This window comes from Barbatula barbatula (genome assembly GCF_947034865.1).
Source record: "Barbatula barbatula genome assembly, chromosome: 11".
NCBI classification, from domain to species: Eukaryota; Metazoa; Chordata; class Actinopteri; order Cypriniformes; family Nemacheilidae; genus Barbatula; species Barbatula barbatula.
The window spans coordinates 21,383,911-21,401,403 of NC_136774.1; the positions used below are offsets into that span (position 1 = coordinate 21,383,911).

Below are 17,493 nucleotides of genomic sequence, written 5' to 3' on the forward strand. Positions count from 1 at the left end.
GTTGAGTCACGCATCGTTCTTGAGTTGCATCTGAAATTACTAGTGAGCTCCAACAATCGCACCCCCATAATATCCTCCATTTGAACGCTGCTTTATTTAGCATCTTAAAGCACATGCTTTCTCATCACACTGAGCACCAGACGCTCCAGCAGAGCCACGAGGAAACCGGCAGAGAGAGGATACATTTCTGCTCACACACCTGTTTTAGTTTGCCGATTGTGTTGTTGAGATCTTCTCTTTCCTTCTCCATCTCCGTCACTTGCTGTTTGACTGCATCCACCTCTCCAGCTTTAGCCTGAATGAAAGACGCGAAATCACGTTCTTCATTATTTCAAAGGATTTGCTTTCAGTACATAAATGCGACTTAACTGATATGTATACTACAATACTAAAACCATAGAGGGTTGAAGACGACAAAATTAAAATGGAACCATATTTACTCCCTAAAAACTAGCTTTTGATGATTTCAAAATGTAATAACTGATCCTTAAATAACTTTTCATTCTTGCTGATGTAACAACCAAGTTTGTGTTCAAATCCTGCCTTTCGTGATCGCCCACTGAACACGGTTTATTATTTTTATGGATTTTTGCCTCTTTTTGACAGCCCAGAATATGGAGAAGAAAGCATGCGGGAAGATCAGGACCTGACCCGAGCAGAAATCGAATGCATGTCGCCCACACATAACCGCGAGTCCAACATCCTGGAGTACATGTGCTACCCGCAGAGCCACGTCTCTGACCCCAGATTCACGTGGACATGGCATATTATTAATGTTAAACGTACTTGAATATTTACTGCATTTACATTAAATTTACATTCAGGCATTTGGCAGACGCCTTTATCCAAAGCGACTTCCATCGCATTAACCTATACATTTTAAATAGGTATCTGCAATCCCCTGGGATCGAACCCACAACCTTGCGTTGTTAACGTAACGCTCTTACCACTGAGCTACAGGAAACCACATTATTCCGGATTTTATGTCGAGCACGGATCCATTACAACCCTCCGGTGCGAGATTATAAATATGTATCACAACACATGCATCATAAACTCCGGCCCTTAAGATCTGCTGAAGATAACACTCTGCTGAAATACGAATACTGTTAGCCGACTGTATTCAGACAAGTGTTGTCATACACCTGTTGTGCGGTTTGTGTACCTCCAGCTGAACTGTGTGTTCTCTATGCAGTCTCTGAATCTCCTCTGCGTGCTCCAGAACTTTCTTCTCCATGGTCTCCTGCTCAGACACACACACCACCACATAAACTGTCACTTTGGACATGCCAATGATATGCTAGACATTTCTTATACATGCAAAAATCATGTTAAGTTTAGCCATTCAAACTTTTGAAGTTCTGTGAGACCTAAAAAACAACACTGACATCAAGTGGTCAGATTGATTCTCTGATGTAAACATCAGTTTCAATCCTCACACATCTGCAGTATAACACACTGTACCTCTGCTTCCTTGAGTCTGCGTTCAAACCAGCCCTTCGTTCCCTCCATCGACTGAACCTGAGCTTTTAGCTCCTCCACGTACGGCTGAAGTCCCTCCAGCTCTTTGTTACGTGCCTGAAAATAAGCAAGACGTTTAAAAGCTTTTTATTTGCTGAAGTGCCCATTACACTGTCAATAACTCTGGAGTAAGTTGAGGTTAAGTGCCTTGCGATGCCGTAGTTTAAAGATCAATCCTGAGGGGTTCGAACCAACAACATTTCAATTGCTGCTTCTGAAGAATATGTTGAATTTAAAAGAAAATTATTTCGATTAATCTCGGAGTTATATGTAGACTTGTGTGTGCAGTGTCCTGCGGTTGCATTCCTCACCCTCTCATCCCGCAGCTGTGAGCGGAGCTCTTCTTCCGTCCGGTTCTTGTCCTCGTGGAGGCCGCGGAGCTCCTTCTCGTAGCGCGCCCTGATGCCCAGCACCTCCTTCTCGTGCTGGAGACGCACATCGCTGAGCTCCTCTTTGTGTCGAGACTTCACCTGAGCCGTCTCGATGGCCAGTTCATCCAACATGACCTTACGCTTATCAGCGGTCTGTAAAAACAAGGAAACACACATGTCTCTGATTAATCATCAGTTTGGTTATAATTCATTGACAATGAAAATTTGGCGATTTCAAACCGTCAGCCATTGTTAAACTATGTCACAATGCCTCAATATGCATGTTGCGTGTTCTTTAAGAAAAATACTTTCTTTTTGGCAGAGCAAAATAACAGAGGTCTTTTATGAGCATAAAAACATTTAAAGGTCAAGTTTAATATTAAGGATCAGAGAAAAGGTGTCAAACTAAATTGACCTCTTTTTGTGCGAATGACCTTAACTGGCTTCAGGAAAAGAAATAAAATGATGTAAAAGTATAAGATATTAGTCCATTAATATAAAAAACAGGTGATCTTCCAGAACTCATTTAAGTGTAAATCGGATTGTGTCTTTTGTATTAATAGAGTCTTTATGATGGTCAAAAGATCAGAATATGTACTGATGGACTCACAGCAGGAGCTTAAATAAAGTCAAAGCTAAAAATGTCATTGTTAAAATGCTTGATCTTCTGCTGTTTGAATTCAGAAAGCATCAGAAGGGTGTGTGTGTGTGTGTGTGTGTGTGTGTGTGTGTGTGTGTGTGTGTGTGTGTGTTATACATATATCAGCAAAATACTATTTTGAGGTCAGTGGTTCCCCTAAGGAAAACTGATTAATAAACATGGTAAATTATGTACATTTACTAACCTATTAAACCAAACAAAAAAGGGTTGGATTATGTTGTGTAGATAGGGTAAGGAGATAGAAAACCCCATTAGGTTAATCTAAAGACAATAGAGGTCTATGGCAAGTCCCCACAAAAATACCCAAACAAACTTGTGTGTGTGATCACCTTTCTGGCTTCTTCTAACTCCTGCTGTAATTTGTCTTTATCTAGTCCCACTTCAGTGAGTTGCTCCAGGAGTCGACTGTTTGCTCGGTTTGACTCCTAATCATTGAAGAGAAAAACATCAATGGCTCCATAAATCCATAAACAAATAAATCAACATCTTTTATAACACACAGCCGTCTAAAGAATTTACTTATACTGCAACATACACAGCAACACTTTAAAGTGACTCGCGCTTATCCAGCGAACATCAATCTGTTTTACGTTACTTTACTTAATGTTGATAAATGAGAGGAGACAGTCGAATCAAGCGTATCGGAAGTCTGAGCCAGACCTTTTAAATGGAAATCTACAACAGATAACTTAGAAAACTTGTTCGACTAAAGTAATTCAGCTTTTCTATGTTGAAGAAAGAGCGATACCCCTACGTATAGTATCATATAATATGATTTCAAACTCAATAAAAAGAGATTTGTGGACATAAACAAGGCTGTGTGGATATAAAGAACAGTGTCAGAACTGCTTGTAAGTAAAACTGAATGTTGACCTGTAGCTGTGAGTTCAGATCATCTCTTTGCGCCAGGAAGCTCTCCTGCTCAGTGCGTCTCTGCTGAAGCTCGCTGTTAAGTGCCATGTTTTGCTCTCTCAGCAAATTCTGTTCCTGAGTCTTCACAGTTTGGATCTGAGAAACAAAACAGGTATAAAGTTAAACACTCACACAACACTGAACTCAGTCTTACTGGATGAGAGAAAAAATGTGAACAGATAACATGACAAATAAACCATCTGTCCTAATATGCCTACTTCTGCACTTTGTGGGATGTGGAAATCAGTTCACAAACTGAGTATGCCAAAATCCCCAGTGTATAGGTTAAAGTTAACTTGCTTAACATGGTCAGATTGTTAAAAAACTAGTTGGACGTATGACGTATCACTCTTCGTAATACACTTCGAAGATACGATGTATGCAATACTTCTGTATAGGTACTCAAGATTAATATGAGATTGGCAGAAACTGAGTGTGTTTCCCGATCTTTAAGCATGGCTGTCAACGGTGGCTGTGCAATTCAGCACAAAGCTGAATTCAATATCAAAATAAATGCACCCATGAGTGCTTTCAAGCTAAATATAACCTTTCATGCAACATTAATATAAAGTGTATGCATATATCCAGGCTTGCTAAAGTACACAAGTAGTGGACATGTTTTAATAAAACTAAGTAAGTTTTAAAGTACTGCTTACAGCTAATGTCGTAGTCGACACACTGAAGTAGTTTGTCTACTATTGCGAAATAAACATTAATATGGCCTTGGAGTTTTTCCACTATTTTGTATTGTATTGAATGCGGAGCAGAAATTTTAATATGTATAACTATTTGAATACATTTAAATATTTATATTGAGTGATTACAGTTGGGACTGCAAATGAGAGACGAACGAAGCATTGAAATGCCAGAGCTGTATCTGGGTAGTGGAAATGTAATGTTAAAAAGAAGTTAACGCAGAATGATGACGATGCAGGGGCTGATGAAGGTTGTGATGTCATATCAGGGGAAGGTACCTGTTCTAGAGCAGCCAGATTTGTCCTGAGAGCATCATTCTCACTCAGCATACCCTCCACCTGCTCCTGACTGACCGCGCTCTGACATGCTACCTGCAGCTCCACCCAAACACCGCCCAACAGCAACAGACAGAGAAAGAGAGAGAGAGAGAGAGAGAGAGAGAGAGAGTATGGAAGTGATAGAGAAAGAAAAGAAGACCAGACATAAGTAAACAGAATGAAAAAGACAGGAAGAATGACAAAAAAAAGAACAGACAAATTGAAGGAAGAAAGGAAACAAACAAACAAACATCAAACAAAAGAACGAACAACCAAAGCAACAAAAAAAATAATTAAATGAGAGAGAGAAAAATATATTAAAGTGGGAGAGAAAAATTAAAAAGACAAAGAAATAACAGACAGAAAAGGAAGAAAGAAAAGGGACAAAAAGAAAGAAAAGACACAAAAAAGAGCAAACAAATGAAAGGAAAGGAAGAAAGAAATGATAAAGAACAGACAAAAGAAAGGATGAAGTAAAGAAAAATAATTGAAAGTATGGAGTGGAAAGAGAAGGAAATACGGCAGGCATGTGTGGGTTGAATCAAGACAGACGTGTTGGTGTGCAGCGTGGGAATGTGAAGTGAGTGATAATGAAAACAGGAAGAGTGCATTAGTGGGAACAAAGGAACAAACCCAAAAAAGTCAAAAGAAGACAGAAGACAACAGGCTGAATTAGAAACTCAAGTCAAACGGTGAAGAAGTTTTTAGAGATGCAGTCAAGCACTTTTCTACATCACCAAAACAGCTTATCTCTCGCTTCTTAATTAACATGTGTGACCTCATGAAGGAGGACCAGTCCTCAGGGGCCAGTGTGTGCCCCCCAAGCCACCTGCACTGAGCCTCACTAATCCTTCATTATTCACATGATCTTAAGCACCATCTTTTTAAACGCTCCATTAAACAAGCTCCGGGTGTTGATAACCTTCAGAGACTTCTCTTTAAGCCAGACAGAGAGAGAGAGAGAGTCTGCTATAAGGAGGAAAACGGATGAGTTAAATGGCATGCTTCCTGAATATTAAAGGAATATTTCACCCAAAATTAACCATTCTTCATCTTTTATTCCCCATCATAAAGAGAGTCAGAATATTTCAGGATCTTTTCAATTAAGGACAGGCACTTTATTTACGCTCATACACTTATAGTGGATTAACAATTATCTAAAACTTGAAGTGTGGACTATTTATTAAATATAGAAATGAATATGATCATTTTTAGTTTAAAAAAGCATCCTACATTTAAATGAACGCTCCAATGTTCCCTATTTGATCTTATAAGCATACAGCACTATAAAATTGTAATTATGTTCTACACTGCTAGCAACCCCCACATGAGCCTCCTGTGCTTTATTTGTGCACCAATAAGACAAAGATTTTAATTTCGTCCATTACACCTATTATCATTACAGCACTAATGCTATGCAGATTAATCGTCTGCTTCATTTAGAAGCCTGTCAGTACACAGCGAACCGACAGACGTGGAACGGCGGATGAATTCTCTGGAGATGTGCTAACAACCATCTGTGATGAAATAAACATTTAACAATCAAACTAAAGTTGAAATGAACTTTTTCACTAGCTCTTCCACTTCTGTATTTTCCCCGTAGGTATCTTTGGCTGCGCTCAGAACTGTATACTAGAAACGTTAGAAACGACTGCTTTAAAATAATATATGCAGTACGCAATGAAAAACTTTATGAACAAATTCAAGCACACTGCACTGTGGGATTAAGGGTTTGTATAGTATGCTTTATTTCTATACAGAATATCTGCAGATCACACATAACGCAGAGAAGGAAGCGTAGATGGAAGGGGAAGATGACTACCTGATCTTTGAGCAAGTGGATGGCCATCTCATGCTCTTTCTGTTTACTCTGCAATTGTTCCTTCAGCTCAGCAACATTCTGAAATCACACACACGCGAGCCGCCCGTCAGCCGGGAAGATTCAATGCATTTTTAGTATGACAGTGATGGATGCAGTACAGTGTCTATGGCCCATTAATCTCTGCAGATACATCCCAGAGTTCCTTCCTTGAGCACTGACTGCACTCTCAGGGGTTTACCATCATATTCCCTCAGTGGCCATCCATCGATCGCCCAACGATACCTGCAACAAATGGCCTGTAATGGAATGGAATTTGGCAGGGTGGTCTCCAGCGGATCTCACCTGGTTGGCGGCCATTAAATCTGTGTGCAGTTTTTGCACGCGAAGGTTTATGGATTTCAGCTCCTCCTCTTTCCTCTGCTGGATCTCATCAATTTTAGTCCTGTGGAAACAAATACATCACATGCCATCAAGGTCTTGATATGATTCATGTGTGGAAGCTCTGTTTCCAGGCATTGCTAAATGATTGGCAAAATAAAAGTGCAAAATCAACGGAAATAAACGGTATGGTGCCGTGCACATGCTGTAATGTCAAGATTTAATATAAAAAAAACAGGGTTCCAGAGAAAATAAAACTAGCATTTTAAGGCTGGTGTGTCATTTTTGAGAGAAATGCAATACAATATACATTAATATGTCTTCAGATGTGTATAAAGACCTACATAGTGAAGCGTTATGTTTTTATTACCTTAGAATGAGCTAGACCTAAATGGACAAACTGCTCTACAGATCGTGTTTTGTAAATACGTTATGTCCTGCAGCAAAGAAGCGCAAACGTGTGTGTTCGAAATGGGCAGGTGGAGTGAGCTGTTGCTTGCAATTTGCAACTTCACCGCTAGATGCCGCTAAATTTCATACACTGGACCTTAAAGAACTAGTGTTTTTGTATTGTGTGTTTAAAACACAAGCCAGTCAAATTCTTCAGATTTCGTTAAAGGAAGCATGTAAGGGTACTTTTTTTTATAAGCTCACGGTGGTGGTGTTTTTTGTAACTGTAGGCTAGTTATATAATATTAGCTAGCTACCAAACTATATTTAGCTGTGGGACCTTGTTGCATGAAACCACACAATTGTTTTATAAGAAAACCCCTTCTACATGTGGGTTCTTTTTCATTCTCATACAAGTTATTGCTTGAAATCAAATGCTAGCTGGTTTGGTTCAAGACCTAGAACTGTAACCTATATTTCTTAAATGCCTATGGAGAAAATAAAAGATAAGGGTAGTCACTTCTGAACCCTTCTGGTTTTTCTCTCACCTGCTGTCATTGTAAAGCGCTTCCTTTTCCACCTGCAGCCGCTGAAAACTGAAAGAGAGCATAAAGAGACAAGAGAGTAATAAATAACAGCCAGTATCTCAGATCAGGAAAAACAAGCTATGTGTTGACCAGAAGCCTTAGGCAGCATTCTGGAGCAAACATGAGTTCACGTGAGAATCTTTACTGTGTCACGAGGACTGTCTCCAGGCCCCAGCTGAGTTACCACGGCACCCAATATGGGACAGTTCACCAAAAATAAAAATTCGGTCTCAAATTAACGTACCCTCCAGTTGTTCAAGATATTTATAAATTCTTCCAAATATCTTTCTCTGTGTTCATCAGAGCAAAATATTTATTCATTTATTTAAAACTTGAGGGTGAATAAATTCCTTTCAGTTGAGTTTAGATTGGCTAAGAGAGGTTTATCCAAAGAAAGCGTCTCCAATAATGTATTAACTCTAATCAAATGGAGTTGGTGGAAGAAATTACAGTGATTTTTCTTGTGGAGGTAATGTGTTTGAAATATAATACCAACCATTAGCACAACCTGAAAATGTGATTCTTTGATCCATATCTCAGCTGGTGTGTAAATCATTTTATCACTGTCTCTCTGAACAAATCACTGCTGATTACGTAGGATTCAGCAAAACAAATGCAAGACGAAATAAACAAAAATTCAACGAAGCGTTTTTTGAACAAAGATTTTGAAACAAAAGCTGAGTTTTGAACACCCAAGTAACTAGCACTTACCTCTCTTGTTTTTTCTTCAATTTGTCAGTCAACTATGAAAAAAACAAAAACATATGAATAATAAGCAATCATAACCATCAAGCTATTTTTTATTGAAACATTATGAACTGTTAAATCATGCACAACAAGACAATAAGCTTGCATGCGTTTTGAAAGAAATAACACGTCAAACTTACTTTTGCATTTTCTTCTTGTAGTTTTGCCATTTCTGTCTGTTTACATGTCTGAAAAGCCAGGAAAATCATTGTTAATGACAAGATTTGGGTTGAGGCCCTTTAAAAAACGACATATCCAAATAATAGAATGTGTAATATTAAATTCAGCAATATATAAATGATAACATTTTAAAACTAGTTTTACTATAATTATGACTAGGTAAACAAACTTAAAACTTAAACAAAAAATGCAACTAAAAGCAAGGAAAAAAATGTATACACAGCCATGGGTTTCATTCTTTGAACAACTAACAATTTTCTCCCAAATTTTAAGTAAAAATATTGTTTATATTTGCAGAAAATTTCTGGAGAAACAGGTCAAAATAACAGTAAATATGTTCTGTATTTTATCAGACCTGAAATCATATTAATTTTCACATTCACATTTAAGCAACACAACAGTAACATCTGTACATGTATTGAGGAAAAGTTCAAAATGTTTTTTTATGTGTCTTGTCGTGCTGTCAGATTGCTATTGGATGACTTTGTCTCTCCCGAGGTTTGATTTTCTTGAAATTCGACTGAAATGGACATAATACATCTAGAAATGCTGATTCAATTAAAATGTTTAATGGTCTCTTAATGTTTTCCACGGCTGAAAATATTATAGATGTGAATGTTTCTTTCTGGTGCAAGGTGAGAATGAATATCCAAAACAGCCTCAGCAAGCGTAAAATCACACAAACACTCATCAGCAATCTGAACACTGGTGTTTCTAAAACGCCCTTTTGTGTGTTTCCTGCAGGCCGGGGTATTTAGAGGGTAACACTAATTTACCTCCAGTGTTTGGAGCTGCTCTCTCAGTAAGCATTTCTCCTCCATCTCTGTCTGGAGCTTCAACTCCACCTCTGAAAGTCAACATAAATACATATTACGCACATTTCACTCATGGCTGTGTTTAAATGACGTTCTGTCATGACAAGTGCTGCTATTCAGAGAACCAAAGTACAACCTTCAGCGGGTTTTCTCGAATGTCATTTCTGTGAGTTTGATGATGTCACAACTTTAAAACTTTGCCACAAAGAAAGTACTCACCGCTCCGATCATTATCTCGCTGTTCTTCTTTCACATTCTGCACTTCAGCCTGCAGAAGACAGGAGGACATAAAACACTCAACAGACTTAGAGAGAGTGAGCAATCAATGTTCCTATAAACAGGCAAAACATTTAAATGGGCAGTGGATTTATTATAACCCTATATATTTATTTTAATCTTTGCCCTTTTTACAAAGGTTTGATTTAACATGGTATTAGCAATGAAGACAACTGACAATATTCAGGCTCTTCGTAAATGTACTTGGGCTTATTGTTCAATTTCATTTAAATGAAATAGAATCAAAATTATAAAGCAGTAACATTACAGCCTAAATTAACACTATCCAATCAAATCCTGGTAAAATCGTGACCCGTCTCATATACCTATTTTACATCTGGATATTCAGTTTCACTTGGAAATGCATTACATTATTCCAATTAAAATGCCCCGTTTACAACTATTTTATGTTGTCAAACTTATCATTGCTCTTCAGTTGCTAATGCTAACACAGACCCTGCTCACTGGTTAGCTGTCCTAACATTGCCTTTATATTTCCTGGAGTGTTGCCACAAAAAAGGCTGATGGTGGCGTATCTGCTGTGTCTGCCCATAGTTTACAAAACATCTGTGGCCTCTGCATTAAAAATGACCTCCAAGAACTCCAACAGAAGAGAGTAGAATCAACACTATCCTCAAACTACTATCAAAGCTCTTATCTTTAGGAAACTACAAGCCAGTTTAGAAAACAGCTTTATGGCAAGCTGAAAAGCAAATATTTACATAGCAAACATCATGGTTCATGCAATCCTAATAGAGCAGTAAGATAAGACAAAACGGCCGAAGATTCAACTGCATTGAACTTTACTGCGAAGAATTATCATAGCCTTCACAAAACTGTCCTTTTGGATAATGTTCCAGGTAAATGATCATATCAGAAAATATGTCGGAAAAGTCTAAAGGTCTTGAATGTGCATGTGGTGAATGTGTTACGCAACTCATACCCGTGATCCGTTACCTGGTCTGGTTCATCACTGCCTGGGACAGCGGAGATCTCAGTATGACCGCTGGCATCTGAATGGACACCGTTAGAGTTGGCGGCTCCATCGATGACGACATCCAAGCGTTCTTGAAGAGCTTCATACATACATACAGAATACTATATCAATGCCTCTTCAGGCTTCTCATGCAAACGTTATTGCAAATGAATTAAATAACAGGTTGAAGAATGTATGCCTGACAGGGATGAGCTTGTCGTACCTGTTAATTTCTTCTGCAGGGCGGAGTTTTCAGCCTGGAGCCGCAGGAGCTCAGCATCCACTGGAGCAGAGGTGGGGCTAGAGACAGATCTTTCCAGACCTTGACCCTCCCTCAATCCTCCATTTTCTAACTCTAACTGCTCGATCTGGGAACATAACTAAAACGAAACATGGTAACCGATTAGAAAAGGCTGATTAACTCCTGGTTACGCTTTACAGGTGTTATTCAAGAGGATGTATATTTTTTATATAAAGACTCTTTGTGGAATTCCTTACCCATTAAATGCTATTTACAAGATTCACCAGCTTTATGTGGTTATCAAAAAATGAAGGAAAGAACTTTGGACAAACAAGGTCAGAATGTGTTTGCAAACAAATTATTTTCGCATTGGTTTTAATTTCCAATAAACTTGGAGCATTCTTTTACAACATTTTATCACCTCTGTGTGTGTGACTTGTTTTTTATATGTTAGTGGGACCAAAACCTGATTGCACACCAACTCGTGGGGACCCTTGTCACTGTGAAGACCAAAATCGAGGTGTGTATGTTGTGTGGGGTGTGTGTGGTGGGTGGGTGTTCAGCACCTTGGACAGCTCTTGCATTAGGGTGCTGTTTTGCAGTCTAAAATCATCTTCCTGACTGTGTAACTTGCCCTGAAGCATCTTGTTCTCACTGAGTAAGGCATCTACCTCCTTAACAGACACAGAAAGATCAATATACAACAGGCATATACATCCTACCATACTTCTTTTGATATCCCACATTCAGACCCACTGAAATCCCAAATCAAATATTTTAATCAGCAGAAAAACTCACCTGTGCTTTCTTGCTTTTATTCAATGCCTGGGGGTAAAGAAAATACATAACTTACAATCAAATCAATCACAATTTAAATGCAATAACCAAATACTGCTAGGAGGCAGAAGACACAGAAAATCCAATGATAGATGCAACTTCTCCGTTTTTTTATTGACCACTTGCACTTTAGAGGAGATACCATAGCGATGTTAAAGTGTGGAACTTCACAAAATGTAAAGTATGTCTGTATTGAGGTCTCAAATCTGTGACCATGGCGTTGCTAACACACCGCACTACCTAATCCCACAGAAACTCTCGAACGCAAGACTCTCTGTGTAACAGCACTCAATGTAAAAGTGTGAAATAGAAAAACAAGGGCAAACTGAAATAAACCTGCACAGTCAATTGCTAAGAGCCCATTGAAAAAAAATATGAGAAAAGCGCACATACGGCACATCCCCAAGGCCATACATTTAAACAGAGGCCAGCAGCAAAGCCAGGCCGTGATCTCATGAAATCGGATAGCTGGAAAATCTAAGCATACTTTACCTTCTGTGCTTTGACATAGTCTTTCTCCAAAGTCGAGATCTTCTGACGAACACTGTTTAGCTCTAGAACACAGAATATAACGTTTAAAGGATGTCTCTTAGCCGTAACCAAAACAAACACACCCCAACCCCCATCTTTCACTTTCATCAGCGCTCGACTAATATTTATCCTGTCCACTGTACAACTTACAGCTGCTTGGCTACAAATTTGTCTAAACAAGTGTAATTTGGAAATCGGACACCCACCTTTAACTAAAAAAATACAGTATAACTTTAATAAAGAAATATGTACTTTGTTCAATAATTGCACTCTGTTGTCAAAATAATTTATATTATAACCACAAGATTTTCCCAGAAAACCAAAACTCACCCGCTCTTTATTCCCTCATGATACAATTACTTTAATTAAAATCAATATTTAAGATGCACCTATTTTGGCAAGCGACTGTGTAGCAAGCAAGATAATGTCAACACATAATTATACAAAGACGTATCAGGCGATACAGGATCCTGATTAAAATATTCTGCCTTTACTAACGGACTATACGTAACGTTTTACATTAATTTACCACGTCTGCAGACCTGACAAATAAACATAAGCAGCTAATAAACAGATGGCATGTTTTGTAAACAACAGCCTTCACCCCCCACAATGACGTCTGTGCATTGCTTTGGCAAAACACGTGACAGCAATGATCTAACATGTGGTTATAAAGAAGTCAATTACAGTCTGTTGAGCAAATAAACTCTGTGTCTGAGTGTCTTGAATAAGTAAAAAGGTTTGGGGTTTATGGTCTTTCCTCACCCGCAGTATTTTTCCGCAGCTCATCGGATAACTGGTAGTTTTGTGTTCTCAACTCCAAGAGTTGAGCCTGAGAAAACATGTCGAAAGACAGATTTAACAAATCACTATACTGTACATGTTCATTATAAGATGCTGTAAGGCGATGGAAATCCGTTAAAAGGAATATTACACATCATCACAAACAAAACAAAAGGTCAAGCCCTGTATCTGTTCAAGTAATACATTCATTTAACATATTCATTTAATATTGTAATTTTCAACCTAGAAATGATTCATTTACGTAATGGAAACATGTACTTATGTCTGGTTGCTATGGAACTGAACATTAGATGAAACTGGATGTAAACAAGATGATGCTAGTGCAAAAATGTAAAAGACTGAACACAATAATGTTATTTTACTGACAGAAAAGTGTTTAAAAGTAATCACATGTGACCAAAACGGTCACTTGGTGGCCCATAAAAAGAGATATAACAGCTTTTAGCTAACGCTGCTAATGGTCAGTAATGATACATTAGCACGCTAGCAGGCTAACACGCATCTCTACATGACACATCACACACCCCTCAATGTCACGTCTCAACGCGGTCGCCTCGTCAACCAAACTATTCCATTCATTAATGACATCCAAAACGTCCATAAAGTACATTTTCCTGTCAAGAAAACAGTCAGCTGGGCGTGCTAGCGGCTAAAGCTAACAGGGCATCTATCCGCTAAGCTGACCATCCACATCTTACAAGCCCTAAGCGAACACACATATACAAGCAGAATGATCGTTAAACACATTGACAATCTCATATCTGTATGATAAGTAACATAAAACACGTAAATGACGCCGTTTGCACCTGCATACGATGAAACTCCTCCTCAGATAACGCTTGCGCCATCTTCTTCACCCGCAGCAAAACACCGACTGACGAAATGAACACGCTCTCCGTGTAGTATTAGTGTATTTTCTGACAGCTCTGCGTGTCAAGAGGTGTCATTGTGATAAAATGAAGACTGAAGCTACAGCTGCCTGACTTCCCATCTCGACGTCTTGGTTTGTTGACAGGAGCGCGTTCATGTGTGCACCTGTCCTGCAGGTGGCGCGCTGACACTGCGCAGTGCGGCGTGTATTGCTTGGCCATGTGATACGGGCCATGAGGTATAAATTGTAGTAAGCCGGTCAGCCAGACAGCTTATGTATGCTGTAAAATGCTTTTTTTGATGCCTTTGTAAATTCCATAATCGTTTTAATAATTACAGACATAGTTATGTATCATTTGTTATTGGATATTAGACATTCATTGCTTTATTTTGAGCTAAGTGAGATGGATTTCTGAAATGACATATTTCTGGTTAATATTTTGCTGTTTTACATATTAAGCATTCCTGATGTATGGCAACGTGTAATGTGTTATTGTGGTGAAACGATTAAAAATGCAGCAGTTTACAAGAAACCATTTGAATGATGTTATACAGCAGACTTGATGGATTTGTTTAATATGCAATGGGAATGTAGTTGAAAACTGTATGTTTAAATCCTGCTACGGCTACGCTACAAATAAGCACAGTGGTCCTGTAAAGCACTAATCTGGTGTCCTGTAAGACCCTTCTGTGGATGAAAGTGTCTGACTTTCTTGCGTTTGGTAGGAACTTGAAGAAGTAAACACATTTTATTCTGAATTTAATCTTTTTAAGGCAGTCATTTTTACTGTATGGTTAGATTAAACATCAACTTTAGATGTCACATTACGAATTCACTCTACCATAAACACAGTATTTCCTCAGTATGGTTTAGCCTACTACCCTATGTTCTTGCTTTCTTTGTCTCAAAATTAATATATTAACATTTGTGAGTTCTATGCTCTGAACAAAAATGTCTGTATGAATATATCTTTACGTGTTATTTGCTTTAGCTGGAAAGCAAATACTTTCACACATGACTTTCTCAAACAATGGTATTTGCATGTCAGCTCATAATTCCTCTAACACAAGCATAGAGGATAAATAAGGACACAAACCCACCCGACATGGAACTGAAACAGTCACTGGGTTTGTGCCCATGTACTGTATATTTATTATATTATGATTACAGTTGGCTATAATAAAGGCAGTGAGCTACTGTCTCTTTGAGGGGTGGTGGAGTATTTTGGCAGGGGACAGGTAAAGGGACATTCCTCTTATTTATTTACTTTTCATGAACTACTGAAATAGTCTGTATTGCACACTCCCACGTCAACACAGTTTCTCTGTCTGTTGAATGGTAAATTAGTTTCATGGGCCGTGAAACACTGTGAATCCGCCTGTGCATGTATCAAAACAGATCCAGAAGATCCTCTCCTCCTGGCTTCTGTACGGCATCTCCATCTCTGGACTGAACAAAGTGTCAGAGAAAAGCATCATTTAGCCTACTTGCATTCTACATCATTGAATATAACAGCAGGTTGCAACCTCGATGCACATCTTACATCTGTGTAAACATAGTAAGTGCGAACCCAACCTGTATAAACACGCCGCGCTGTTTCAGTCGTCCTTAAAATAGACTTGCAGCTCACCAAAGGCTTCTTTCACACATTACATGGCTCGATGGTTCATCAGATCGCTTTGATCTGATCAGTTAGTTGGGTTCATTTGCTTATATTAATCCGTATAAGTGACCTCACATCTTGCAAATATTCCAGGCATGCGATTAGCCGAATCAAGCGCTTACTGTTGCAGAATTCATGGCACTGTGGTTTAATCTTTCACAGAATGTGGAAATCCTGGCTAATAGGCCATCATTTGTCAGGAATTAGAGTCCCATCTGGTGTCTTTGATGGCAAAGGAATCACTGATTCAGATAAACAAGAACTAAAGGGGCTTTGAATGAGCCAAATGACTAAAGATTCAACAGTCTTAGTGTAGTGCTTTTTTTAAGTGTAATGCTTTTTATGTTTTTATATGTATTAACTTGGTTAATTCCAAGACTTCAAAGAAAACATTGAACGTCATTTGCAGCCCATTTTAGAAAAGGATGAACTTTAAAACTGACAAATTGTGTTGTGATGGGATAGTTGGTTGTCGCTGGTCGTAGTTCTTGCTGTGTTCAAAGATGCGGTTTATGCAGGCCTGGGTAAGCAGGCTGACGATTTGATGGCAAACATGGAGCAGCTCGCTCTGGAGCTGCTGTTCGGATTGCCGGTGGGCGGATACATATACGAACACCTACGGTCCCTTCTGGAGGAAGATCATTCAATAGTTCCCTCATCTGAAAGAGAATGACAAAACTCAGGATTACTTGCTATTATGTCTCATTGCTTCACATCTTTTGAGATGAATCAGGTTCTGTTAGACCATTTTTTCTGTCTACACGGCTATTTGCTGCAGGAACCTTTTTGGTCAAGAAACTATCAACTTCTTAATTAAGTTTGTGGTTTTCACCTCAAAAGGTAGACTTGATCGTTTTGCCTCCAGCTTGGATGAAGGAGAACAACGTCACGTCATCACGTCCTCATCCTGACAGGACAGACCGTACAGTCCTCCTTCTGCCCATTGGGGTTTGTCAAACCAGTAGAAGGCTCAGATTGAAACTCCCAGCTTCCTCTTTTCTCAATCAGGAGAATGTTGCCAGTGTCTCATATACGTCTGTCAATGTCTCCAAACTTGAGTTGGTGCTCTTTTAAGGGTGCAAACTTTTATTCTATTGATGTTACACAAAGGATCACTGTGGCTCTCCATTACATCTCATTCTGGAATATAGAGGTATCACATGATTCTCTGGTATCACAGTGCGATTGAAACTGTGTAATAGGATAAACATGATGGTTCATTTCTTACTGAAAGCATTATTTCTCAGTGGCTGTGCTCACTGCAGAGAGGTTACAATGCATGTTTACTTTACATGATTTAGAAGAAAGATTATCAGAAATAACCAGATTTGGGTATTAGATAGCCCCGGGTCTAAGTTTAGTTGTTTGTGTACAGGTCATTTGAAAACAGCCTTTATCAGATTCAGTTCACTGTAAACACATGCTCAAAACAATAAGATAACAAATAGATTATATCTGAGTACACAGGGGTTATTTCTGATGCGAAGACAAGAGACTGAACACCGAATCAGCCGGGCCTACAGGATTGGTCCCAAAGCTATTCTCAATGAAAGCATGATTTAAACCTTCGTCTGAAGATGATAAACTAGTAAGTTCTGAAAATGCTTTAAAAATAATTCTTAAACTAAAAACTGCTGTGGCTACATCCAAATTCCCCCACTTGCGGTATTGGCCATTCGAGAGCGCCTGCACGCGACAGGAAGTGCGTAAGTTTTAAAAACGCCTAAGTGCAGTGACCTGAACGTACACTGTAAACGTTTTATGCTGTAGTTATGCTAGTTGTCAGTAACCTACTGTAGATTTATATTCATCTAATTTATTGAAAACAGTTTGTTTATAGATAAATTAATATTAAACATTAACAAGTCTTTATCTTTACAGAAAAAATTATAATAAC

The 17,493-nt window shown here is 38.7% G+C and overlaps 1 protein-coding gene across 2 annotated transcripts in view; it reads right to left on the minus strand.

The window, feature by feature from the left end:
* Positions 1 to 14,147, minus strand: part of gripap1 (GRIP1 associated protein 1) — a 35,823-nt gene extending 21,676 nt beyond the window's left edge. Inside the window, exons 1-21 of one of the 2 annotated variants that reach the window (XM_079468248.1) lie at positions 13,869 to 14,131; positions 13,024 to 13,090; positions 12,220 to 12,281; positions 11,689 to 11,715; positions 11,457 to 11,564; positions 10,873 to 11,029; positions 10,631 to 10,749; positions 9,617 to 9,665; positions 9,359 to 9,429; positions 8,543 to 8,590; positions 8,367 to 8,398; positions 7,617 to 7,664; positions 6,643 to 6,742; positions 6,301 to 6,378; positions 4,440 to 4,532; positions 3,427 to 3,561; positions 2,883 to 2,978; positions 1,833 to 2,045; positions 1,465 to 1,578; positions 1,166 to 1,243; positions 200 to 295 (exon numbers count right to left, since the gene is read on the minus strand). In XM_079468248.1, coding sequence (XP_079324374.1) covers positions 200 to 295; positions 1,166 to 1,243; positions 1,465 to 1,578; positions 1,833 to 2,045; positions 2,883 to 2,978; positions 3,427 to 3,561; positions 4,440 to 4,532; positions 6,301 to 6,378; positions 6,643 to 6,742; positions 7,617 to 7,664; positions 8,367 to 8,398; positions 8,543 to 8,590; positions 9,359 to 9,429; positions 9,617 to 9,665; positions 10,631 to 10,749; positions 10,873 to 11,029; positions 11,457 to 11,564; positions 11,689 to 11,715; positions 12,220 to 12,281; positions 13,024 to 13,090; positions 13,869 to 13,910 — 1,833 coding nt within the window. In that variant the 5' untranslated portion in view covers positions 13,911 to 14,131. Of the gene's footprint in view, positions 1 to 199; positions 296 to 1,165; positions 1,244 to 1,464; positions 1,579 to 1,832; positions 2,046 to 2,882; positions 2,979 to 3,426; positions 3,562 to 4,439; positions 4,533 to 6,300; positions 6,379 to 6,642; positions 6,743 to 7,616; positions 7,665 to 8,366; positions 8,399 to 8,542; positions 8,591 to 9,358; positions 9,430 to 9,616; positions 9,666 to 10,630; positions 10,750 to 10,872; positions 11,030 to 11,456; positions 11,565 to 11,688; positions 11,716 to 12,219; positions 12,282 to 13,023; positions 13,091 to 13,868 lie in introns of both variants that reach the window. The other variant, XM_079468249.1, reaches the window with a different exon arrangement.
* Positions 14,148 to 17,493: the final 3,346 nt, after the last annotated feature.